Source organism: Brienomyrus brachyistius, unplaced genomic scaffold (genome assembly GCF_023856365.1).
Source record: "Brienomyrus brachyistius isolate T26 unplaced genomic scaffold, BBRACH_0.4 scaffold63, whole genome shotgun sequence".
NCBI lineage: Eukaryota > Metazoa > Chordata > Actinopteri > Osteoglossiformes > Mormyridae > Brienomyrus > Brienomyrus brachyistius.
Genome location: NW_026042338.1, coordinates 1,425,917 through 1,453,799, shown reverse-complemented (window position 1 = coordinate 1,453,799; position 27,883 = coordinate 1,425,917). Strand labels below are relative to the sequence as shown.

Below are 27,883 nucleotides of genomic sequence, written 5' to 3'. Positions count from 1 at the left end.
TTTAAGTCTTAAGAGGACTTTGCCTCCCAAACCAGTTGAAACATGGTTTTAGGGGACCCACCTTTCCCTTTGCTCTAGAGAAGTGCTGTAAACATCAAAAAAATTATTTTGCTTTGCACAACACAAATATCACTTCATATTAATTCTAAAGTAAATGAAGCTCTTTACATTACCACCTGACACTATGGTAGCATATGGGAACCTCCCAAGAAACTCCCTCCTACGACGAGAACATTGTTTGTGAGGTCATACATGATTTTCCAGGACATCAAATGAACACACACACAAACATGTCCATTCACTGTGCTAGAAGGTCAGTGATGTTTTATTGGACCTCGAATATGCACAAAAACAAAAATGACTTTTTTCCTGATTAATGAAATGCAGATTACTTATGCACAAGTACTAACGTGAAATTAAAATATTAATATTAAAATAATTAATTTTTTATTATAACTTGTAACAAAAGACTTTCTGCAACTTAAGAGTGCATGACACGAGGGCAAATTCTTTACTCCCCAAAAATTAGAAATAAACAATATTTTTCTCCTTGGCATTTTTGCCTCTATAGAAAATAATATATATTCAATTAGACATGGTTTTCCTTTTTAGTGTGATCCCTCTATTTCTAACAAAATCTCTTATATTTTGTACAGTGCGCCCTGCCAGAACAGGGTCCTCAGCTGACTTGCACTGCTGACACTCTGCCATTGTTGCCAGTTTTCCTTTGGTTATATGATCTTTAAAATGTTTCAATACAGCTGTCACCTCCTGTTTTGACCACTGTGTTCGCGACTTCTTCTTTGAGGTTTTAATTGCTGCTGTAAAAACCTGGCCCACTGTCACAGAAAAAAAACAAATCAGTCAGTATTATTTAGATGCAAACACATACAAATAACTGAAGTAGTTATACATGAGATTGCTGAGAATGATAATGTTGAGCTGGGATATAATTTACTACAGTTGCATGTGTAGGGCAGTTCTTTCAGTAAAGAATGCATACAACCTGTATCGAAAAGCTAAATTTGTGTATTAATTACAAAGGATATAAAAATAGTCATTTATGAAGAATGACACCAGAATTCCTGTGCTATAATCTGTAGTAATGTTAAACTTAACATTATTCCATTTAATTAGCACACAGACATTTAAAAGTTATGTTATCCAAGGTTTAGAAAGCTGAGCTTCACAATGGTTTAAAGATGGATTCATACCCAGGTCATACCCAAATTAATTACACATATTAACTGGCTAAATAAGGCAAGAATTCAACACATAGAATATTGCAAATAAGAGAAACAGCATGAATGTCACTACATGAATGTTACTTGATGGGAGACAGAGGGAAATCCAGATTGATCCAGAGTAGCTCTCCATATGGCTCTTTTTCAGCAAAGGTCCCCCACCACTAAAACTCACTGAGAAAAATGACCTCCCTAGAGACCTGTGACAAAAGTCCTGACTCAGTTGTGTTGCTTTACTCTTATGATGATTGTACAGACTACAAGGTTTTCTTGCCACTGATCACCTGCCAAAAAATCCCAACATAGATTCACTTCCTAGTAGGGCATGCCTGAACAAGAACTTGGGCATAGTTAAATTGGTCTTTAATATATAGATGCTGATACCAGCTATAAACCTTGGAGGAAGGATGAGAATCTTACAGACAAGAGTTCACCACTGCCAGTCTCCATCCTACACGTCACAACTGTTGCATTGTCTTCTCTAGCTATACGAACCCCTTGAGACATCTCCTGTGAGATTCTGGCAGGCAAACCAAAAACCCAGACCCTTCCTCACTCCTTTACTACAAATGGCTTTGGGGAACACCATTCATGTTGCCACAAGTCCCAAAAGCATCAGAATCTATGGCAACGTGTAAGATGTGCCACAACGCCAGCCAAATATACCACTTAGCAGTGGACAAACTTATTGTCTCGGTAATCAAGCTTCTTTCCATAAAAAAATCGGAATTATACTGAAAGTTACCACTGATGGAATCTGTTGAGCCTCCAGCATTATCTTCTGTAGCTGGCTGAATGCTTTGACTTTCTGTAAGAATATGGAACTGCTCAGTCAGTATACATGCAAACAATACTAGTAGAACATGGAAGAAAAATAAACTGAATATGCTGCTAACACTGCAGAATGCATGAAAATACTTTAAAAATACCATTCAGTCTTGGTGTGCCCAAGGTAGCATCCTCTGTATCACTGTCAGGTTCAGTTCCATCACTGCCATCAGTTAAGTTGATCTCATCTTAAACAAAGAAATCAAATTGAACTAAACTGGGACAATGATGCTACAAAACATATTATGCTCATGTTTTAAAAGTATCTGAGGTGCATATAGTTAACCAATCCAGATGAATGTGCTCAGATTTCACATATTTATCATGAAAAGGACATAGAAGTAGATACTGTACAAAAGCGTACCTTCAATTTCAATTTCATCGAGTGATTTGCCTTGAAAGTTAGGGAGACACCCTTTTTCCATAGCAAGCAGAAGTTTGGATATTTTTGCCAGCTGAGTTGTCGCTTCTGGAAGCCTGTAATACTCACGGTGTACACGAATATCGTGCCCCAAGAAGTCAGCAACTTGATCTAATTCATTGTTTTTCAAATTAAGAATTTGTGATAGAGTGGCCACGTGTTTGCGCAAATGTGTTGACCTGAGATGTTGTGGATTTTGAGCACCACACTGAGTTGCATAGAGCCGCAAGCAATCTTGACCTCTGTAATGACTCTGGCATTTGGGTCTAGCAAACAAGAAGCAGTTATCCTGAACCGCACACTCTGTTCTTTTATTCACCAGAAGTGTTAGGGCATCTACCATATCTGGTGTGAGGAGGACAGCAACCTTTCGACCTCTTTTACCTCTGATTTCAACTCTACTAAAATGACTACAGAGTTTCTGCTCAAATTTGGAAAGACCTACTGCAACATCTGCGTGAAGTAGTGTGTTCTCTCTTTCCTGGAAGCTTTTGAGCTGCATTTTAGATACTTCACCGGCACGCCTACGATTGAAAATAATTACCCTTGCAAGGGTAGCTTTTGCAAGTTCTGCATAACTTTGTGATGATGATGTTTTTTTCAGGTTTTCAGATGCTGCATTGGCAGTAGTTTCCAGGTGTTTATGAAGGAGCTGAACATCATGAGTGAAAGGCAGTGTTGACGGTTTATTGAATTTTGCTTCATTCATTGTGCTTAAAGCCCTGTGTGATATTAGCTCAGACCACTTGGTGGTATATAGCTTTCTGAATGTCTCAGTTGACTTAATTAACTCTTCATCTTCTGCCATTAGACCTCTGCAGTGGATGAGCTCGCAGACCTTTTGCAATGTGTGGCCCAATTTCAATGCTAGGCTTGGCCTTTGGTAGTAGTTTTTTTCTTCGTCATGACCTGACACTTTCTTCACAGCTTCAATAACATGCTGGAAATTAGCTGGTTTTATAGCTTCCTCAAGGCTGTATATAGAGGACTCACTGCGCAATGTTATCAAAAACCTCCCAATTTCTCGAAGCTTCTGACGAATATATTCAAACTTGGTAGGGTCATTTCCATGTTTGTTGAAGAATGACTGCGCTAGCTGAAGAATGCAGAAGTCATTGCGTACAACAGAAGATATGTCATCTTGCTTCATTGCACTCAAGAGCTTCCAAACTCCTCCAGATATCTGCTGCAAAGATGTAGACTCTGCCATGGCAGCCAAACCCAACACTCTGGTCCGTCCCTGATGTTCACTTACTGAACCTGGCTTTGAGGAACATCTTCTCACATGTCGCCATAGTTCTTTACGCCCAAACATTGCTTTGCAGTACATACAATGCACAAACTGTTTTGAATCACAATCTTTGTTTGGCCTTCGTTTTACTTTAAGCAACCCATTTCCTTTCTCTAATACATTGGAATTATGCCGATAGTTCCCCTTGTTCCGAATTTTTTCTAGTAGTCTTTTGCGTTCTTTTGAGCGTTTTGGAAATGACAGTGCTTCTGCAACTTCAACTTCAGTCAAATGGGTTTTTAAATGACGAGATATTTTTGACTGTGGTTTCCCACAAATGTAACAGTAATTCTTATTTTCAGAACAAGAAATGTCTGATGATTGAAGACATTTCTCAGCTCCAGCCATGTTACCCTTTGCTCCTGCCACTGATACATCCTTATAATCTCCAGGCAAATCAAGTGCACTAGTACCACCTATTATTTCCAACTGCTGTTCACTTGTAGGTGTTTTATGGTCTTTTCTGGGCAAAGAAACACGATCTGATCTATTAATTAAAACGTCAACTTTTGATGATCTTTTGATCTCTGAAAGGCGTTTAACTTGACTGGTGCTTGAAAGTAAATCTGTCCCTTCTGCAGAACTGTCTGACTCATTGTCTGATTCTCCACTTGTCAACTCCTCCAGACAACAAAATAAATCATCCTCATTTAAACAAGACACTTCCCTGGCCTTCAAATACTGTGAACCTTTGCTTACACCTTCCTGGTTCAACTTTGTTTTCTGAGATTTGGTGCACTCTGAGGTGGCAACTTTCACGTTCTGTTCATTTGAGGAACATTTGTTTTGGACATTGTTTACATATCCTGCTGCTAACTCCACTGAACTGCACGATTCACTGTCTGAGTCTGGGACATATTCCTCATCTGAGAGTGACACTTCCTCATCAGAACTTGAAAATCCTATATCCTAGTATCAGAAAAGAGAAAATCACTATGTAGCATTTGTGAAGAGAGATGGTTCATAAGTAAAACTGTAAATATACTGTACTCACCCATGAAAGTGGTTCTTCATCATTCTTTTCAAATTTTGCAAAGCAGTTCTTGTGCCAAAATTTAGAGCACACTATAAGAGAGAAATAAATTGTACTCATATTTCAAATGTATTTAAAATAGGGACACAAATTGTGGCTAATTCCTTTAATCCACAATCAACCCCTATTAGGCCATGATTAGATAAACCCTTAACTGATAGGCATAACAAAAACACACACACAAAATACCAAAGCGTCTTTGAGTTTATGTAAAAGCACTATATAAATAAAAATGTAAAAACAAAGAATGCCCTAGCTAAAAAAGTGCCAGTTTAACATTGGGTCTATGGATGATAATTACATATGTAACAATATAAAACAGTTTAGTCATAAGCGATGATTCCAGGGCTTATACACTTCCTCACAATTAGGATTCATGAAACACAAGTAATATTACCTCTCAATATTACCTCTCAATACATTGTCTCAATATTACCAAGTAATTTTGAGACAGAAAAGTAAAGTTTTTTGATGAATAGCTAATGCCAGGTCTTAACAGCAATCATGTTTGCAAATAGTGAGTTATCTTTAGGATGCTGTGAAGTAACAAATATTTGAATGGGAAGTTTGTACTCAACTACTCTACAAGACAAAGTGCACTGCAAAGAAGATAACTGGCAGTAACCTGGGTTATATAAAAAGCCTGTAGAGAGACTTCAGATATGGGGTTTTTCATTATTTGTGATAGAAAAGGTATACTTGTTTATGGTGTTAAATTAGTTAAGTATATAAACAACACATTGTTTATGCTTGTATTTGAGGGCTCATTAACCCATACAAATGTTACTCTGCACTGCACATTTTGCAATGCATGGCATAACTGTCAGATAAAGCAGCATTCCTTTTTTCATTGTTGGAGGTGTTTCTGTGTATTATTATGGTGCATTCTTGTGGTATATTCCTACTACTGTGCCTTCATATACACAAGTAAAAACATTCCTGGCTTGAATGATAAAACCTCTTCATATCACTTTGTGTTTATGGGAAATGAATCATCTAACTGAGACTGGTGATCAGACAATCTGAACTTTGGCGATCATTAATTAATTTAGTGTTAACATTCCCAATTCAAAGTCAGAGAACACAGGGCAAATGCTACCTTTACTACCTGAATTACACCTTCCAGTTTTTCTCCACCAATCCAAAATCACCTTCAATGACACTAATCTAGCAAAGTAACAATTTGACAAATACTGCATAAGAAACACTTTAAAAAAACCTGCATAATATTACTTACTATCTTAAATACTTGCAAGGACTGTTACTGACCTTTACACCTCAGACCAATCCACTTGAGTGGCGCCACAGGTCCAAAACATGCAGAACATTTGTCCATGCTTGAAAAATTTGCATGGATGACCTCATGCTTACAGGGCTGCTGAACAAAACAAAAAGGAAATTACATTCTGAGTGGGAATTCTTAAAGGCTTTTTAAAAATGACACTAAAAATCACAATATCTCACTATAATTCTGTAGATGGCACACCTACATGTCAAGTATAATTAAAACCTTGCATTACCTTCTCAACATTCTCATTTGGAAATGATGATCTGTGACCCCCTGTCTTGCAAAAATCAAGTTTGGTGGCTACCTTCAAAACAGATTAAATGAAGAAGTTCAGATAAACACAAAAAATAATATCTAGACCAGCAGTCAATAAAAACTGCTAGAATCATTGTCATAATTCATAATTTGGGCAGGCTTAGGACCAAGATCACTGACCTCTCAGACAATGTCAATGCATAAAACACATGCTTATGGGAACAGAAACAACTCTTGCAATTATTTGTGCCAGCTTCCATCCATTTTCCAAACCACTTATCCTACTGGGTCGCCCGGAGCCTATCCCAGAATCAATGGGCACGAGGCAGGGAACAACCCAGGATGGGGGGCCAGCCCATCGCAGCGCACATTCACACACCATTCACTCATGCTCACCTATGGGCAATTTAGCAACTCCAATTAGCCTCAGCATGTTTTTGGACTGTGGGGGGAAACCGGAGTACCCGGAGGAAACCCCACGACGACATGGGGAGAACATGCAAACTCCGCACACATGTGACCCAGGTGGAGATTCAAACCTGGGTCCCAGAGGTGTGAGGCAACAGTGCTAACCACTGCACCACCATACCGCCCCATGTGCCAGCTTCTTGAAGTAATATTTCTACTCATTGGAGTATATGAATAAATAAACTTAGTGAATCATTAAGGAGATATAGAGAGGTCATGAAATCGTTTACAAAAACTAGAAAACTATAACATGTAACATACAGTTCAACAGCTTCAATTAAATGGTGTCTGTACCTCCCCACTGTCCCAATTCAACTGAGAATCAGTTTGGCGTTTTGTGCTCCTACAATACACAAAGTGCAAAATAAACTAAAATAAACTAAATAAGCTAAACACAGTAGATGCTTATTCCTAAACACAGTAGATGCTTATGGTTGCTGATCTGGTGACCCATAGATAATCAGCTGAAGTTCACGTGATTGAATCAGTTGAACAATAGTACTGTAAGACTTAGGTCTTGCAGATCTATTTCTATTTTTAAATTTGTGCCACTCATCAAAAGCTATTTTAATTACAGAAAACTAAGGAATATTATATATATTCTAAGTAGCAACTAGTGGAATTAATAATTAAAGTCACTCATCAGTAATCTAGTATTCTCCATGACCATCCAGTGCATCCTTATGGCATTATTGTTGCGAACTTATTTAAAACCACTGTACAAGACCATTTATGACATGCTGAAACATTTGCACGATGCTCTTAAAACCTAATGTACATGCAAAACACTACTTTCTATAAGTAGTATATGCTCCAGTGTGGTGAACCCGCTCAAAAACACAGCAAAAGGCCATCTATGACATAAATTACAGCTTCATATAAAGAAGACCCCCGAGTCCATGTTTCTGTCAAACACTATATACACACACAACTGATAAAACTCTACGCCGAAACACATTTGCAGGGTCCTCTTAAAACCTAGTGTACCGCCAAACTAGGTTTGTGTTTACACACTTACCTCTTCTGTCTCTTCTCTTAGGACATCTGCATGCTGTCCTTCTGGAAACAACTGGACATTCGTAGTCATTCCCACATCGGTTATGTTCTAGAAACACAAATAAAAATATAATTCCATACTGCACATAGTAGTTATGCTGGAGAGAGCAGAATGTTAACAGTAAATGAAATGCTCCTACCACACATAAGCAAAACTATACAACTAAATCAATACAAAAAAATTACATAAAACTATCATTGACAGAACTGCATTTCTAATATCTAAGCTCCTAATGCATGGCACATAATGCAAATTACCTGTTCCATTTCTTTGCTAAGTGATGAGTTATCCATCAGAGTATTGGCACAGGGGTCTCCCTCAGAAACAGCCTACAAAATAGTTTTCAGAACAATATTTCATGCAAAACACTGCTTGCTATAAGTGGTCTATGTTCCAGTGTGGTGAACCCACTCAAAAACACAGCAAAAGGCCATCTATGACATAAATTACAGCTTCATATAAAGAAGACCCCCGAGTCCATGTTTCTGTCAAACACTATATACACACAACTGATAAAACTCTACGCCGAAACACATTTGCAGGGTCCTCTTAAAACCTAGTGTACCGCCAAACTAGGTTTGTGTTTACACACTTACCTCTTCTGTCTCTTCTCTTAGGACATCTGCATGCTGTCCTTCTGGCAACAACTGGACATTCGTAGTCATTCCCACATCGGTTATGTTCTAGAAACACAAATAAAAATATAATTCCATACTGCACATAGTAGTTATGCTGGAGAGAGCAGAATGTTAACAGTAAATGAAATGCTCCTACCACACATAAGCAAAACTATACAACTAAATCAGTACAAAAAAATTACATAAAACTATCATTGACAGAACTGCATTTCTAATATCTAAGCTCCTAATGCATGGCACATAATGCAAATTACCTGTTCCATTTCTTTGCTAAGTGATGAGGTATCCATCAGAGTATTGGCACAGGGGTCTCCCTCAGAAACAGCCTACAAAATAGTTTTCAGAACAATATTTCATGCAAAACACTGCTTGCTATAAGTGGTCTATGTTCCAGTGTGGTGAACCCGCTCAAAAACACAGCAAAAGGCCATCTATGACATAAATTACAGCTTCATATTAAGAAGACCCCCGAGTCCATGTTTCTGTCAAACACTATATACACACACAACTGATAAAACTCTACGCCGAAACACATTTGCAGGGTCCTCTTAAAACCTAGTGTACCGCCAAACTAGGTTTGTGTTTACACACTTACCTCTTCTGTCTCTTCTCTTAGGACATCTGCATGCTGTCCTTCTGGCAACAACTGGACATTCGTAGTCATTCCCACATCGGTTATGTTCTAGAAACACAAATAAAAATATAATTCCATACTGCACATAGTAGTTATGCTGGAGAGAGCAGAATGTTAACAGTAAATGAAATGCTCCTACCACACATAAGCAAAACTATACAACTAAATCAGTACAAAAAAATTACATAAAACTATCATTGACAGAACTGCATTTCTAATATCTAAGCTCCTAATGCATGGCACATAATGCAAATTACCTGTTCCATTTCTTTGCTAAGTGATGAGGTATCCATCAGAGTATTGGCACAGGGGTCTCCCTCAGAAACAGCCTACAAAATAGTTTTCAGAACAATATTTCATGCAAAACACTGCTTGCTATAAGTGGTCTATGTTCCAGTGTGGTGAACCCGCTCAAAAACACAGCAAAAGGCCATCTATGACATAAATTACAGCTTCATATTAAGAAGACCCCCGAGTCCATGTTTCTGTCAAACACTATATACACACACAACTGATAAAACTCTACGCCGAAACACATTTGCAGGGTCCTCTTAAAACCTAGTGTACCGCCAAACTAGGTTTGTGTTTACACACTTACCTCTTCTGTCTCTTCTCTTAGGACATCTGCATGCTGTCCTTCTGGCAACAACTGGACATTCGTAGTCATTCCCACATCGGTAATGTTCTAGAAACACAAATAAAAATATAATTCCATACTGCACATGGTAGTTATGCTGGAGAGAGCAGAATGTTAACAGTAAATGAAATGCTCCTACCACACATAAGCAAAACTATACAACTAAATCAGTACAAAAAAATTACATAAAACTATCATTGACAGAACTGCATTTCTAATATCTAAGCTCCTAATGCATGGCACATAATGCAAATTACCTGTTCCATTTCTTTGCTAAGTGATGAGGTATCCATCAGAGTATTGGCACAGGGGTCTCCCTCAGAAACAGCCTACAAAATAGTTTTCAGAACAATATTTCATGCAAAACACTGCTTGCTATAAGTGGTCTATGTTCCAGTGTGGTGAACCCGCTCAAAAACACAGCAAAAGGCCATCTATGACATAAATTACAGCTTCATATTAAGAAGACCCCCGAGTCCATGTTTCTGTCAAACACTATATACACACACAACTGATAAAACTCTACGCCGAAACACATTTGCAGGGTCCTCTTAAAACCTAGTGTACCGCCAAACTAGGTTTGTGTTTACACACTTACCTCTTCTGTCTCTTCTCTTAGGACATCTGCATGCTGTCCTTCTGGCAACAACTGGACATTCGTAGTCATTCCCACATCGGTTATGTTCTAGAAACACAAATAAAAATATAATTCCATACTGCACATGGTAGGAATGCTGGAGAGAGCAGAATGTTAACAGTCAATTAAATGCTCCTACCACACATAAGCAAAACTATACAACTAAATCAGTACAAAAAAAATTACATAAAACTATCATTGACAGAACTGCATTTCTAATATCTAAGCATTGTTTCACACAATGTTGAAACACAAAATCCCAGTAATCTCTGCAGTTCTCATCAACACCATATCCTCACAGACAATGCTTTTGTCAAGCACACTTTCACACGCTGATCTCCCTTTTGCAGGGACAGAGAATTACCAGCATTCTCTCTGCATATCCTCATTCAACACACATCTATATCTCCAACTACTTAAACCTAATAATCACACATACAAGAGTTTAACTGAATTACTTTCCCTGTCCTCCCTACCTCACTTGATGTGCTCTGCTCTTTTGGGTGCAGTTGGTCTTTTTCAGTAGCCACCTGTAAATATTAGTTATATATTATGATATACGATAATCATTGTCAATGAGAAAGGCTTGAGAAAAAGAATATAAACTAATGAAAATACTTTTAATCACTTAAGTAACATATCTGGATTTCACCCTTCTTTTGCAGAAGGATGATTATTTCTAAATGGTTCTTTCATGTCTAAATACCTTGCATCTCCATGGCCAGTCAGAGTCACCGTAGTTATATGTAATTTCTTCTCCAGGACTAATGCTTCTGGTTGCGAATAAACATAGATGGGGCTTTCCTGATATGGTTATTTTTTTCATTTTGCTGTTTGGGCTAACATGGTCATCATTCACCAGTCTCCCAAGGGAGCCATCGTCTCGGGCAGCATCAATGCTGTATCACATAAAGTGAAAAGTCAGAAAAACTACCATATTCTAGTAAATATCAGAGCACTAAAGACATTTAAAAATGAGTATGTCAGCAGTCACCAAAGGCTTATATTATGTTAAAGAACATGCAATGTCATACGTACCAAAACAATTTTCCATTGAAATAAAATTCAAACATGAACACTTTGAGGGCATCATGATATATTTTCTGTCTACTTTCACATTCATGCCTGCTGATGAGTTGCCCTCTGTATTCCAGAAGAAAATCTCCCCTCTCAAAATGGAATCTGCTGTATACCCCACGGCCTACAAGAGATAGCAAACACTAGATTAAGATCAGCCTCGAATGCTCCTGCACGATGATCCCTGTTAACAATAAGCACCATAACATTAATACACAAAAAAACCCTGGATAAAATCAAATATTCGTACACAAACTTTAAATTTACCTTTATATGAATTTATATATTTCACATAAAGTCCATCTTTGTCTTTACATGCAGATATAAAATATGCAGCCTCTTGTTTTGGAGAAAGTTTTCTACTTCTCAACTTCGAAGAAGCCATCTCCTCCTGTGAAGAATGATTGATGTTTATTCATATATTCAGTTTATATTATTTAGTTTATGTTTTAAGCAGATATTTAATGCATGACATCCCTTTTATTCTACAAATGTAATTCAGTAAGAACGAATGACTAATAAAGTTTGTTGGGAAATCGAATTTACCAAATGAATTCTGGATATGAGCTAACCTAAAGAGCACAGATACAGCCATACTATCCTAAGGACTTATCGCACGACACCGAATCATCCTCGGTGCAATATTTACACAATGAAATCGCTTTATCTGCACTTAATGACTACATAGTGTTCACCTTTGAAACAGAATACGATCGACAATCTGGTATTTATTGTAAATTTCGAAGCAATGCAGATAATGCTTCCGTATTAACAGGGATTAGGAATGTGTAGGCAGTGCCGGTGCACGTATTCGTCACGTAGAGTTCGGTACATCACTTCGGTACACCAGCACTGGAGAGTGTATAATCGGCGAGACCAAGACAGTCTCCCGGCTCCGTTATACCCAACTCGGTTGCTGGAAACATATCCGACATGCTAACTGATTTGAGACGACATCATCCAAGTGTATGTGCGACCAGAGAAAGGCAGAAACAACCTCCGCAAGTTATTCTCCGTATGGCATTTAAGCAGCTCTGCCAGAAAATTCTAACCTGGCATAAAAATTATCGCTACGTAACTGCGGCCATACTCGGAAGTAGGCGACAATTGGATTGTGTTTTCCCTGCTGTAAAGAAATTGCACCGAACCACGAATCCAAAACCGAAGTTTTTCATTATAGTTATGATGTTTTATTTTAGATGTTTTTATTTATTTTACATATTTATTTTTACAATGTGCGAATAAAAGTCTCTTGGGTTTTGTTAATCAGACACGTCGACAGATTTTAATCTTATAAATGAGTTGGTGGTCTCAGTATTAAAAATAAATAATTTAAAAACATATTCTGTTTTCCCTGCTGTACCGAAATTTCACCGAACCATGAATCCAAAACCGAAGTTTGTATCGAACCGTGCATTTTATGTATGGGTACACCCCTTGGAATTTGCATTTAACTCCAGCAATTTGAAAAGAAAACTTAGTCTATTATTCTATTATAAAAACAATTTTCTTACCTGATTACAGTCTGTTCCACGACTTGGATATTACAGGATATTGTAGTGTCCTCTTAGTCTCCTGCTGAAGTCCACCGATAGAAACGAGGATTCGCAGTGAATGACATACCTCTCAGCCAATCACAACCTTAGATGGCTAGTCCAGAACTAGCCAATCAGCAGCCGTAAATCTTAACGCAAGTGTTATTCTGGTGTTTCTCCGGCTCCAGCCTACAGAGGGCGCGATGCTGAATGCAGAGTTTACACTGTGTGAACTGGTTTTCGTGGTTTTGTGGTGTAAGAGGACTTGGCCCCAAAGTTTGCAGGGGGGGTTTTCTAACTTAGATAAATGCATCTGTATTACAGGAATTATGAGGACACCGTCCCTGTCCTCATAATCCCAAATGTCCCGATAATGTCGGCACGTAATCAGGTGAAAAGTCCTGATAAATCATAAAAACCAACGCACACACACAGACACACGCACACACACAGACACACACATACAGACACACACACAGACACACACACAGACACACACGCACACACACACACACAGACACACACAGACACACAGACACACGCACACACACAGACACACAGACACGCACACACAGACACACACACAGAAACACACGCACACACACACAGACACACACAAAACCCCAGACATGCACACAAGTGCACACCCCAAGGACTGACCTTTAGAGTTTGATAATCAAACTCAATCAAAAATCACCAGGCATATATACAATGTACTGTAGTTAACATTTTTTCTTAATATGTATAAGGATCATTTTGTTAAAGCAAAAAGAAATGCTGTAGGTGACGTCAGACACCGGAGACTTGGCGGAAAATCTGAATGAACAGCGAGGACAGCAAGGGGAATTTGGAATCTCTTCAGGAATACATCGACTGGTACTTCGACATTATAGTCATGAAGAAGAACGCAAATGCATCTTCTCCAGCCAAAAGCGAGACGCCGTCCTCCAAGAGAAGTCGCCCGGCAGACTCCCCCGGCACAGCATCGCCGACTGGTAAAGACTTTGCCGACATCCTGGATTCAATCGACAAGCGATTGTCCAGCTTCGACGCGAGGTTGGCTCTGGTCGAGATTCTACATCAGGAATTCAAATCCCTGAGGGAATCTTTGGAGTTCAGCCAGCAGCAGGTGGAAACTCTCTGCTGAAAACGGTTAAGTCTCTAACTGAAAATGTGACCCATCTAAATGAAGAACATAAAAAACTAAAGAGACTGTCATCGATCTACAGGCCCGTAACATGAGCGATAACCTGGTGTTTTCAGGCATCTCGGAATCTGCCGAAGAGGACGCAGAAGTTACTGTTAAAACCTTTATGAAGACCCACCTGAAAAACATCTGCTTTGAGAGAGTCCATCGGCTGGGAGCCAAGAGGCCTGGTGCACTGAGACCGCGTCCTATTGTGGCTAAATTTGGACATTTTAAGCAGAAGGAGCAGGTGAAGAGCCGCGGCAGGGAGCTGAAAGGAACGGACTTTGGCGTAAACGACCAGTTCCTCAAAGAGATCCTGGAGCGACGCAGAGTTCTGTTCCCAATCCGACGTAACTTCATTCAGAAGGGCTCCCGAGCTGTCATCGCCGTAGACCGGCTCTACGTGGATGGGCAGCTGTACCGCGACCCCAGTACCACTCCCTGCTTATATTAATGCCAGTCCAGATAAGAACCCGTTATATATTTTTCTTATTTCCTCTAATCCTTTTCCAATAACATCTCTCTAGCTTATACATGTCAATCTGCTAATTTAACGTGATGTCATATTGAATACATTCCCGTCAGTCTCCGCAGCGCTACAGTACTAGCGATGTTTCCGCTTCTCTCTTGTCCCCATGTAAACCCTCACCAGCTTCCCCTTTGTATGTCTCTCTCACCCCTTTGTATGTCTCTCTCACCCCTTTGTATGTCTCTCTCACCCCTTTGTATGTCTCTCTCACTTCCCCCTTCTTTCACTGCACCGATCACCTGCTTTTCTACTGTGTCACACACAAAACCCTCAGTCGTTACGCATCTGCACGGCACGACCACGTACATATGCACTCAGCGTCAACACAACCACTCCGACCTCATAGCGCACACAGACACATAGGACACACACACACACAAGCGTGTACACGCTCGCTTATACCTCATTCATTTGCATGTGCAAATGTCAGTTTCACAGTTATAGATCCAGAGGGTAGATTTATAATTATTAAATTATCTATACTTAACAAAAAGTTATGTATTGTTAGTATATATGGTCCAAATGTTGATAACCCCTCATTCTTCCACGTTTTATTTACCGCACTCTCCGAACACCTAGATTGTGCACTTGTTCTGGGGGGCGACCTCAACTTTGGACTAGATGAAGAAATGGACAGGCTCAGTACAGCTGCTCAGCGCAATTGGGAATCCACTAATATAGGTAAACAGTGCATGAGCGACTACGGACTTTACGATGCATGGCGTTCTCTTCACCCCACCCGTAGGGAATATACTTTCTTCTCACATGTCCATCACTCTTACTCTCGTCTGGATTATTTCCTAGTCAGTAGCTCACTGCTGAGTGACATTTCAGACACAGAGATACACCCTATAGCTGTCAGCGATCATGCTCCTGTATCTTTAACCCTAATAAATAAGAAGGCCACTCCACCAAGCAGAAACTGGAGATTTAATACATCATTGCTTAAAGATGGAGATTTTATTAACTATTTAAAAAAAGAGTGGGCTTTATATTTAGACTATAACGACCTGCCTGGAACATCAGCATCTGTTCTCTGGGAAGCAGGCAAAGCTGTGATGAGAGGTAAAATAATCTCATTCTTATCATATAAAAAGAAGAGAAAACAAGTGTATCCAGGAATTAGAAGAAACCATCAAATCCTTAGAAGAAGCCTACATATCATCCCAGGAACAGGAAATGCTGAATAAAATACGCAAAGCAAAACTAGAATTAAATGAAATTATTAATAAAAAAACTCAATTCTTAGCACAAAGGCTTCGCTGACAAAATTATGAACATGGTAACAAATCAGGTAAATTTTTAGCTAATCAGTTAAAAATAAATAAGAAAAAACAGCTATATGTGCTGTTAAAGACTCAAATGGGGATAAAGTATATGATCCTGACAGAATAAGCAACATTTTCAGGGACTGAAAATCTTTATATTCTTTTTTTTTTTACAAATCTTTATATTCACCACAGATAAACCCATCTAAAGACGAAATTGATCAGTTTCTTGATAGTATAACCCGAAATTATCAGACAATCAAGCGATGGCACTGGACTCTCCGCTGACTCCAGGTGAACTCCAGGAAGCCCTGAACGGTATGCCCAATAAAAAGGCGCCAGGTCCAGATGGATTTCCAGCAGAATTCTATAAAGAATTCTGGACAACTCTGGCACCAACATTCCACAGAATGTTGCAAGAGACCAGGGAAAATGGTAGGCTACCACCAAATATGAATTCTGCTAACATTAGTCTCTTGCTAAAACCAGGCAAAGACCCTACATTGCCTACCAGCTATCGTCCAATATCCCTTATTAACGTTGACCTTAAAATAATCTGCAAAGCTCTCTCAAAAAGAATGGAGAAAATAACCCCTTTCATAATTCATCTTGACCAGACTGGTTTCATAAAAGGGAGGCACTCAACAAATAAACAAAAATAACTAAACCTGATAGACTATTTGTCACGGGACGCTGGAAGCCGGTAAGGCGAACAGGCAGGCGAGCCAACAGGAAGCAGGCAGACAGGCGAAAGCAGGGCAAACGGGGATTTATTAAGGCAGACGGGAACAGGAAACATCTCACACGAACTAACATCAATGACGGACGAAGGACTAAGGTAAGACACGGACTGAAATACACAGGACTGATTGAAAAGAAGCAGACACAGCTGGGTACAATCGGGAAAGAACACGTGGGTAATCCGGGGGCGTGGCACACAGGAGGAGCGGACGAGCCGGGCATGACACTATTCATGCAATAAAAACCTTCAAATTACAATATTGTCTCTAGATGCAGAAAAAGCATTTGATAGAGTTAACTGGAATTTTTTTATTTGCAGCTTTACGCAAATTTGGTTTCGGAAACTCTTTCAAAAACTGGTTAAAAATATTATATAGTTCCCCAACAGCATATGTCAGGACGAATGACCAAACATCCTCCAGTTTCTGTCTCAAGAGGGGCACCAGGCAGGGATGCCCTCTCTCCCCCTCACTATTTGCAATTTTTATTGAACCACTAGCAGCAGCAATTAGACAGGCTATAGTGATCAAAGGCATTAAATGCAGGAATATAGAACATAAGGTAAGTCTTCATGCGGATGATGTGTTACTTTTTCTCCAGCATTCACAAACCACTCTTTCTGAGGTAATTGCATTAATAAACTCTTTCTCAAGAGTCTCAGATTATTCGATAAATTGGTTAAACCACCACCTGACTGGTTTAGATCTCTGGACTCCACCATCTCTAAATTCCTCTGGAAAGATAAACCCCCACGTATTAGCTTAAAAACACTGCAAAGGACTAAGGACAAAGGAGGACTAGATCTGCCTAAGATCTGCCTAACTTTCACCACTATTTCTTAGCCAACAGGCTCCAAAACATCTCAGGGTGGTTAAAACATACCCTCTTAGATGAGCCTTGGCTAGACGTAGAACAAGCACTATGCAATAATATAAAGATTTCGGATCTACCATTCATTAGCTCAAACATTAAACGACACGAATACTTCAAAAGCATCAGTATCAGCTCTTCTCTGACAGCGTGGTGGGAGTTTCTAAAAGCGACTGAGTCTTCATTAATCCCATGCAAACGTACTCCCATCTGGAACAACCCTGATTGTTGGAGAAAGCGTCAGGCTTTCCACTCCAACTCTGCACACAGGATATAACGTAGGATCTCTACTCCTAGTTATAATGGGGGAAGAAGGAAGAGCTGATGGCTTCTTTGGTATTGTGCCCGTAGCTGATGGTTGTTTTATTTCCCTTCTATCTACGGGTTGCATGAGGGCAGGCAATAGTGGCGGTGCTGGTGGTCTATTTTCTCTATGTTTTATTTTGGCCACCGTCTCATCATCTAAAGTGACTAGAGCGGCTGCAGTTAATTTATCCTTTCTATCATCCTTTTTCTGCTTTCTACGTACATCTCTTAACTTACTTTGTTCCAACCAATTATCTGAATACTTATATTCTTTTTTCCTTTTCTCCAATTTTCCTTTCTTCAAGGTTTGTAACATTTCTAGTCTTAAATTTCCTTGTAATTTTAAGATATCTGGAGTGTGGAGTTTCCCTTCAAACCCATGTTTTTTTTCTCCACCTCTGATTACTTATTTGTCCTGAACCTGGTTTATATCCTTCCATAAACTTCTCATCTCCCTCTAGTTCAATCCTCTTACTCTGATTCTTTCCCATTTTTTTTTTTTTTTTTCCCGTCTCCGCACTACACAGGTCCTGGGTGGAAATTCACTGGTACGAGATATATGGGAGGACACCAATACGGCCTTCTACTACACGCTGTTCGTGCAGCGGTATCGGTTTTCAGGGATGAAACCCGTCCTTGATCCTTCAATCACCAGTACTTCTTTCCCACCAGGCAAAATAAGAAATGGACTGACAGAAGCAACTCTAAGCCTCTATAATAGTCTTAGTCCAGTCATTCACACAATACATGCATGTTCATATTTCGCTTAATTACGGCTAAGCCTAACCCCTTTTCTGCTTAATTACGGCTAAGCCTAACCCCTTTTCTGCTTAATTACGGCTAAGCCTAACCCACGTCAATTGACCCGGTTATTTCGCTGAATAACCTTTGTTGTCTCACCTGTCCCGTGTGCCTGTGTTCCGCCACCGAGGTCCGTCAGACATCACCAGACGTCGAGCGCAGTTCTAACCACCGGCCTGATGACGAATTCACGTCACAGGTCTTTCTTGCACCCGTCTCCGAGTGGCTGCCGGCAGGCTTCAGTGTCGCTCCTCTCGGTGTGCTGGCGATGTCGTCAGGTGTCCTCGGATCCGGCTCGAAGGACCAAATTATATGTTGGAGAAAGCGTCAGGCTTTCCACTCCAACTCTGCACACAGGACCAAACTACAATACAGTATATGTTGGAGAAAGCGACAGGCTTTCCACTCCAACTCTGTACACACCATTAATTACGAGACAACACACTTAGAGTTTTACTTGCACAAGGGTAACCACACTCTCTGCATGCTAGGCTACAAAGGAATGTGTTACAAAGGGTGGTTCCCCTTGGCACCTTTATTTATAGTCAATGGGGGGCAGGGGTCTTGGAGTGAGAACAAAGAAAAGACTGTGAGAGTAAGAAGAACTTCTGGTTTTACTCAGGTGGACAACTATTTAAACACGTGCTCAGGATACGTGTAAACTAATATAATCTAAAGTATGAAGGTAAAGGAAAACAAAATAATGTATATACATATTTACACTCATTGCTGATTATACAGAAATGATAACAAATGATTACTAACAGTTTCTTCAACCTAACACTGATGTACTACTAAATAATAATATGATAAACTTCCCAGATTGGAGTTGTAAAGGTATTAAATACTTGGAACATATATTCGAAGGATATAGGAAGGAATAAGGAAGGAATAGAGGATAAGGAATAGACTTTACTCCCTTTGACATATTAGTTAAACAATATGGGATTAACAAGAATAGATTTTTAGAATATCAAAAAGTTAAATCTATAGTAAAAAAGAAATTAAGGTCTAAACAAATCAAATTACAAATACCACCAAGTGTGGCAGAATTCCTTAATCTCAAAACCCCCAAATTACTGCCTAAAATATACAGGACACTTTCTGAAATGTACCATTCCAGCCTCTCCTTCAGTCATGGGCGACCTAGATCGTGTCACTACAGAGATTAACACAACCCACATGGCTTTCACCACCTTATGCATTGCTAAGAAGACTGTCCTTATCCATCCATCCATCCATTTTCCAAGCTGCTTCTCCTACTGGGTCGCGGGGGGTCCGGAGCCTATCCCGGAAGCAATGGGCACGAGGCAGGGAACAACCCAGGATGGGGGGCCAGCCCATCGCAGGGCACACTCACTCACCATTCACTCACACATGCACTCCTATGGGCAATTTAGCAAGTCCAATTAGCCTCAGCATGTTTTTGGACTGTGGGGGGAAACCGGAGTACCCGGAGGAAACCCCACGACGACATGGGGAGAACATGCAAACTCCACACACATGTGTGTGAGGCAACAGTGCTAACCACTGCACCACCATGCCGCCCCCTATTTTAGAACAAATAGACTATGATATAACAAATCATAATTATGATCCACTAAATGAAAAATAGGCCAGCTATCCCTTTCTATCCAATGATTATTGAATATAATGTCAGTCCTCCGTAAAAATATCTATTATTCCAAAGAGGACTATTGCGAGGAGCGAAATTATGTGAATACAACATTTTCTAATATTGTGACACCTGTTTATGATAATTAAATAATTGAATACTTTGTCTGATAAACTCAAAATCACAAATTAAAGAAACTGAGATCACACTTTGCTTGAGGGGACACAGATACTTAGCAGTAACACTGTTACCACTGAACTACAAATCATTAACAAATATAGTTGATACTTGAGGTGATAGTCATGTTTGTTGACATCAGTATTTCACTTTGTTATTTGTTACATGTTCCTTCAGTAACTTCCTTAGTAGATATAGTTCAATGATATATGTCTTAGGCCTTAAGCAAGAAGAGATTATTTTAAATACTAAGTGTCTTTGCCTCATGAGAGCTGCCTGCGTTTGGTTCCACAGACCCTGAAGAGAGATCAGACTTTGGAGAAATGAACAGCAGAGTAAGGAGGGGGATGAAGGGATTCGAAGCTGCCCAACTGGTGCACAAAGTATTTTTATGTAGTTATGAAGTAGTCGCAGTAGGCCGTACACAATATGTTATGCGGTAGTACAAATGTATGAGTAGTTCTTACGTTAATCATATTAATCATATGTTAACCATGTACAGTATTTACAGTGATTCAATGACAATATGTCATTGTGTCAATCATTAGTCAAAGAACAACCAAATATTTACAGTAATTCAATGTCAATATAATCAATTTCTACAGTCAGACGGCAAACTGTAAGGTGCACACATGATGGGATGGTTCTACAAGCTAGGAACATGTGAGGACTGGACAGGGCACACACAAGACATGTTGGTTATGGGTAAACATACACGCCACGATCAGAAAAACAACTGACCATAACCACAACAATACAAGGGCTATTTACAATTACAGACACAGGGCTACATACACGAGTGCTCGCAAGGCATGCTGGGATGCGCGGATCTCCCTGGTGCTACACTACACTGAATCCTGCCCATATCCCCCACCACGCGATCACGAATATTTTCAGCGGCAAAAAGTACCCATCGGCCATGCCCCCCTGTTTGAGCACCCGTCTGAAAAGCCTGTGAATGATGAAGCCTGCACACTCATAATAAACGCCACATTTGAAGTGTCACTATTGAATAAATTTACTGTCATTTTGTGGACCATGGTAAAAGAGCACTTCATGCAGTCATAAAAGTGACCCTATCACAACCCTGTCCATCCGACAACCCACCAAAACTCAATCTACTGCAGACTCCTCACAAATGGTAACACAAATAAACAGTTAACACTAGAAGCAGCGTGTTGGTTTCACCTACTTATAGTGCGGCTAGGCGGTCATAAGGGCACTAGCTGTAAGTCTTTTTATAAGGACACTGTCACTGACACATAATGACCGCTAGATGGCGCTTTTTGCACCAAAGAAATAGTTTGGTTATAAGATCAGGGTGCGTTAGGCCAATGAGTCATTAATTTCCATATTGATAGTTTCTGACTGACTCGACTGAGAAAATCATCTGAAAAAGACTAGTTTCATTTTTATTTGATTTTTTTTTAATCTTTACCGTATGTCTTGGATAATGTGAAGGTTTGTTACCATTTGACTTTCCCATTTGACTTTCTTTTGTATTCAGATTCACCCACTTCAGAGAACTTGGATTTGGAAAATTTATGGTCTATAATATATGAAGACTTTGCATTCTATTTAACACTATGAAAAAATTACATAGCACAATAAATCACAACGCTAACCATTTTAAGCACCTGCAAAGGAAAGACTATATGATTATATTCCATAGACATCGATTCATTCGTTTGTTCGTTCATTCTGACAATGTTAAAACGTTAACATTAAAGCATTAAAAGTGTGGAAAGCAAGAAAGTGGCGTGTGGCTGCTCGGTGAGAACAGGATCAAAGATTTCTGTAACTGCGCTGCTTGTGATATTTGCGTAGTGAATTTCCTAACAAGCAGCTGCTTGTGATTAACAACTGATTGTTTTCCATTGAAGACCTCAGAGAAGATGTAAAACATAGTCATTCTTTATTGGTTTATACTTTCATAAGGTTTTCGGATTTTTAAAACAGTACAGAAGCTAACAGTTGGATAACAGCTTTCCCAGTGCTTGTGAAGTTGATGCCCTTGCAGTGTAGCGTTATACTCATGGATGCAGAAGGTATAATCAAAGCTCAACACCTAGCCTGCTAAATGTGCCCTTGAGAGGTAAAGTGGGCTATCCCACAAAAACAAGGTTTTGAGAAAATGAGCTCCAAAGTTGAATTTTTGTCTAAAAATCAGTGTGCCTATACCCTACAATTGATATATATCATAGGCAGCACAGAGATATAACTTAGATAATAACAACTTATCCAATTGAAAATATTCAATAAAAAGGGGGTAGGGGTCAAAAATGTGGGATAGCCCACTTTACCTCTCAAGGGCACAAATAGCCAAGATGCAACACCCCCTCACAGAGTAACACAGTTCATTGTTAGATGATTTGGCTGAAACTAATTTATATCACGAGTAGCCTACCACCCTCTATTATGATTCTCAGCTGAAACTAATTCATATCACGAGTAGCCTACAACCCTCTATTATGAGTCTCAGCTGAAACTAATTCATATCACGAGTAGCCTACCACCCTCTATTATGAGTCTCAGCTGAAACTAATTCATATCACGAGTAGCCTACCACCCTCTATTATGAGTCTCAGCTGAAACTAATTCATATCATGAGTAGCCTACCACCCTCTATTATGAGTCTCAGCTGAAACTAATTCATATCACGAGTAGCCTACCACCCTCTATTATGAGTCTCAGCTGAAACTAATTCATATCACGAGTAGCCTACAACCCTCTATTATGAGTCTCAGCTGAAACTAATTCATATCACAAGTAGCCTACCACCCTCTATTATGAGTCTCAGCTGAAACTAATTCATATCACGAGTAACCTACCACCCTATATTATGAGTCTCAGCTGAAACTAATTCATATCACGAGTAGCCTATCACCCTCTATTATGAGTCTCAGCTGAAACTAATTCATATCACGAGTAGCCTACCACCCTCTATTATGAGTCTCAGCTGAAACTAATTCATATCACGAGTAGCCTACAACCCTCTATTATGAGTCTCAGCTGAAACTAATTCATATCACGAGCAGCCTACCACCCTCTATTATGAGTCTCAGCTGAAACTAATTCCACACATATAATAGAAAAATGCAGGCACAGCTTGTTAATGAATAAATATGCATTGTATTTTGTAAAAACAATGTATGTCGCAATGGATTTTTGTCCAAAAAGCTGTGTGGAAGTGTAAGCTTTTGCAATAAATAGCGTAGGGTCAGCATTTTTACCATTTATTGAAAATGAATCACAGCATGGGGTGGCATGGTGGTGCAGTGGTTAGCACTGTTGCCTCAAACTTCTGGGACCCGGGTTCGAGTGTCCGCCTGGGTTACATGTGTGTGGAGTTTGCATGTTCTCCCCATGTCGTCGTGGGGTTTCCTCCGGGTACTCCGGTTTCCCCCCACAGTCCGAAAACATGCTGAGGCTAATTAGACTTGCTAAATTGCCCGTAGGAATGCATGTGAGAGTGACTGGTGTGTGAGTGTGCCCTGCGATGGGCTGGCCCCCCATCCTGGGTTGTTCCCTGCCTCGTGCCCATTGCTTCCGGGATAGGCTCTGGACCCCCCGTGACCCAGTAGGATAAGCGGTTTGGAAAATGGATGGATGGATGGATAGTTTAATATGCTGTTGCAGTTAGATTTCACTTTTTCTAATCATGTAGATGGCAGAATTTTATGTGGTGGAATTTCCTGAGCAGGAAGAAGTAGCAGTGGTGAGCAAACACTGGATGAAGGGGGAGAAGAAGTGTCCGTGGCCAACATTTGTTTCGCCAGACAAAATAAGAAAAGCTGCAACCAATCAGGTAAAACCTGACATTTCCTGGCAGTGTTATGCAGGTGAAATTGCCTATTCAACAGGTAAGTTTGTGTGTCAGTGAATTAACCTTGACCATTTGTTAACACTAATTTGTTAGTATACAGCACCATTATATTGAGGCATATCACCCACTCAGCTCCAAAAAAGTTTTTATATTTCATTCACTGATTGTATTTGTTTTTCTCTGCAAATTTTGTACGTAGAAAGTTATGAGAAAGCCAAGAAAAATGCCAAGGTGATAGAAGAGGACTCTTCGTTTTTCAGTGATCCAAAATGACAGCTGCAAAGGGGAGATCGTTGTAGAAGGTACAGTCATTTTCCTGCACCATTTCATTGCAATGAATTAAGCGCAGATTTCAGGCTTAGAATTTCTGCATTATACAATCAAATTTTATACTCTCTGCAGTTTATTTAATTAGCATCTGTGTTTTCTGTGTATGTTGTCTAAAGATTGTAATTTTCTATTATGGCTGTGTGATATGTCCAAACTCATGTGACATTTTAGGTCATTTCATATCTCGTTGATACATATCAGGATATAGCACATTTTCTGTAGGTTCAAAGCATAGTTTATGTAAAATGATCACAAGGATAAACTTATGCCTTGTTAACTTTTATTTGTCTAGTGTATCATTCAAATGTATAAAATAGCTTAAATGTACTACCACTAACTGTGATTTGCAACACAATGTAATAAATGATAGAATATTTAATAAAACAGTTATCATTTTTCTGTCGTCACATAATATACACCTTCATTTTGGACAGCCCTATTTATGATTATATTATGCACTAGGGTGGCCCTTATAAATGGAAAAAAGGCTAAAGAATAACCAAGGACGTCGGACTGAATCGCAGACAGCAGACGAAGAAGGCTTCACAGAGACATTCTGTGATTTATTTGACATTGCTCACCAGATGCATTGTCATTAATTAATGCTGAAGAAGGCAAAGCCTTTCTGCTTGCACAACGTGAACAAGGCCGAAAGGGTGTCATGGCAGGCATGGATGCATCGTCGGTAAAGAAAAAAGCAGAACTGATCATTAACCGGATAAACGCTGTAAGTGGGAAGAAAAACAGAAAGTGGAACTAGATTTGTTGAACCAAAGTATTGCGCTCTCCTCAAGTCACTCTGAATCTTTTTGGCCAGTTTCTGCATTATAGAATCAAAATGTATATTCTCTGCAGTTTAATCCATTAGCATCTGTGGTTTGTGTGAATGTTGTCTAAAGATTGTAATTTTCTATTATGGCTGTGTGATATGTCCAAACTCATGTAACATTTCATTGGTAAATTCAATTCAATTCAATTCAATTCAATTTATTTTTATATAGCAGTTTTTACAACAAAGTTGCCCCAATGCGCTTTACAGGAGTGTGTTGCGGAACATCCTTAACAGAGATAACGACACAACACAGAAACAGTGAAAATGGAAAAATGAAAGAGAAAGTCAGATGACAGCGGAGGAGAGGAACCAAAAACTCCCAAGTGGGGAGAAAAAAAACCTCTGGGGGTCCAAGGTCAACTGGCAGCCCCACCCCCCTGGGTATGCTAACATTACTGGACGAGGGTAGAGAAGTAGCCAGATTGTTTGCTAAGAGCAAGGTGTAAACTGTGATCCGGTCCTAGTTAAAGTCCATCAGTGAGACAGTCCTCCACATAGGCCTGTCGGGTGGCAGGATGGAAGCTGCACCGACATCGTCATAGATCGCAGGTCACATCTGTGATGGCACCCTTCTGTAGACCCTGATGGCAGCTCAGAAGGTGCCCCCTCGGGCACCCTCCAGACGTGTGGGAAGGAAGGCAGAGAGTGCAGGTGTCAAAGAGTGCACTGATACATTAATGGACAAGCACGGTAGGTAGAAATGGCACGTACAGCAGCATCAGCAGCCATAATTACGGTGTTAAGTGCTAACTTGTGGGTAAGCTAAACTAAAGTAATAGGTCTTCAGTCGAGATTTAAAGACTGAGACCGATTCAGCATCCCGAACATAGGCTGGTAAGCCATTCCACAGTATAGGGTCCCTGTAGCAGAATGCTTTACCACCAACAGTCGCTTCAGTTTTATTAAATAAAAATGCAGAACTGATCATTAACCGGATAAACGCTGTAAGTGGGAAGAAAAACAGAAAGCAGAACTAGATTTGTTGAACCAAAGTATTGCGCTCTCCTCAAGTCACTATGAATCTTCTGATTCAACATAAAGAGTGTTTGGACGTGCGGCTGTAGAAAACAAAATAAGCTGAAAGAGAGGAAGGAACTTACTGACTGCTGATGTTGTAGAATCACTTGGCTGTACCAAAACAAGTTTTCGCAGTGCAGTGCACACACTCTCCCCTGCTGTTCATGCTTCTGGGCAGAAAGTCAACGATATCAATATCAACCACTCTTCCATTTAACATGCATGCAAAAGCATAATTTTCTCAGAGCAAGTGAACTGAAGGCAAACAGTGGACCACCTTCCAATCACTGTGTCTGGGTCTGGAGTTGATCGACTTCTTTGCATTGCCAAACAGCACTAGCACTGGTGAAGCAATGGCTAATGCAATGCTGGAAGAGGTTGAGTCATGGGGAATTAAGGATTGTATAAAAGCACTCAGTCTTGATACCACAGCGAGCAATACTGGGCGAAAAAATAGTGCCTGTGTGTCGTTTGAAGGCAAGATTAATTCAGACCTGCTGTATTTGGCTTACCGTCATCACATTCACTAACTAATGCTAGACGAAGTATTTGTAGGAGTTATGGGTCCAACAAGTGGTCCATTAATTGAACTGTTAAAACGTTGCAAGTCATTTTGGCCTAGTTCAGTTCACAATGACTACAAGGCAGGAATTGGCGACTCACAAGTAGCTGCAGCAGTGCCCGACTTCCGAGCAGAAGTCACACGTTTCTCAGTTGCAGACTGCATAACCCTGTCATGACTACAGAGAACGACCTGACCTAGCCATTGTGTTTCTGGGTGCTGTGCCTCCCCGTGTTCATATTACCAAACCTGGTGCATTGCATCAAGCTCGCTTCATGGCCAAGCTGATATATGCATACAAAATATTCTTGTTTCGATATTCTAACTTCAAGCTTACCAACCGTGAACAAAAAGGCTTGGCAGATCTCTGCATATTTGGCCTTCAGGTCTACCTGCAATTGCGGTTCTTGTTTTGGCTGCCAATCATTGCTCTAGCAAATGAGCTGCATCTGCTGAAAATACTGTTTTCACTTGAGTCACAAGCAGCAAGAAGTGCCCTAACAAAGCTCTGTGGCTGTCTCTGGTACTTTAGTGACGAGTTGATTACACTGTCATTCTTTAACAGAGATATTTATGTCATAGAGGAAAAAGTTTATGGTTTCAGCGCTTCAGAATCCAGCATCTGAAGATCCACCAAAATGAATAACAGTTAATTTCACCCAGATCAACGAAATTCAGTTACATCCATCCATACATTTTCCAAACTGCTTATCCTACTGGGTCGTGGGGGGTCTGGAGCCTACCCCGGAAGCAATGGGCACGAGGCAGGGAACAACC

The 27,883-nt window shown here is 39.9% G+C and overlaps 1 protein-coding gene and 1 long non-coding RNA gene across 11 annotated transcripts; one reads left to right on the top strand and one right to left on the bottom strand.

The window, feature by feature from the left end:
* Nucleotides 1–293: 293 nt before the first annotated feature.
* Nucleotides 294–13,471, bottom strand: LOC125725220 (histone-lysine N-methyltransferase SETD5-like). 10 transcript variants are annotated; one of them, XM_049001955.1, is made up of 15 exons: nt 13,023–13,471; nt 11,776–11,899; nt 11,470–11,632; nt 11,138–11,330; nt 10,908–10,961; nt 10,393–10,479; nt 8,143–8,214; nt 7,847–7,933; nt 6,338–6,409; nt 6,087–6,195; nt 4,779–4,849; nt 2,437–4,693; nt 2,174–2,260; nt 1,990–2,052; nt 294–839 (listed from the first exon to the last, which is right to left on the bottom strand). In XM_049001955.1, the coding sequence occupies exons 2-15, from the start codon at nt 11,891–11,893 to the stop codon at nt 586–588; spliced, it is 3,687 nt and encodes a 1,228-aa protein (XP_048857912.1). In that variant the 5' UTR covers nt 11,894–11,899; nt 13,023–13,471; the 3' UTR covers nt 294–585. The 10 variants fall into 10 exon arrangements, with proteins under 10 accessions (XP_048857912.1, XP_048857911.1, XP_048857910.1 ...); XM_049001954.1 differs by lacking the exon at nt 10,393–10,479 and adding an exon at nt 9,119–9,205; XM_049001953.1 differs by lacking the exon at nt 10,393–10,479 and adding an exon at nt 8,482–8,568.
* Nucleotides 13,472–23,869: 10,398 nt separating this feature from the next.
* On the top strand, nt 23,870–25,470 carry LOC125725250 (uncharacterized). The gene is made up of 3 exons (XR_007387387.1): nt 23,870–24,347; nt 24,565–24,667; nt 25,158–25,470. It is a non-coding gene; the product is annotated as an uncharacterized LOC125725250 (long non-coding RNA).
* Nucleotides 25,471–27,883: the final 2,413 nt, after the last annotated feature.

What these genes read in the sequence shown, in the direction of transcription:
- LOC125725220 (XM_049001955.1), bottom strand. Translation starts at nt 11,893, where the DNA reads ATGGCTTCTTCGAAGTTGAGAAGTAGAAAACTTTCTCCAAAACAAGAG. An exon ending in ACTGGCCATGGAGATGCAAG is followed by an intron (nt 10,962 to 11,137) that starts GTATTTAGACAT and finishes TAATATTTACAG; the next exon opens with GTGGCTACTGAAAAAGACCA. An exon ending in GATTGGTCTGAGGTGTAAAG is followed by an intron (nt 4,850 to 6,086) that starts GTCAGTAACAGT and finishes TCTCTCTTATAG; the next exon opens with TGTGCTCTAAATTTTGGCAC.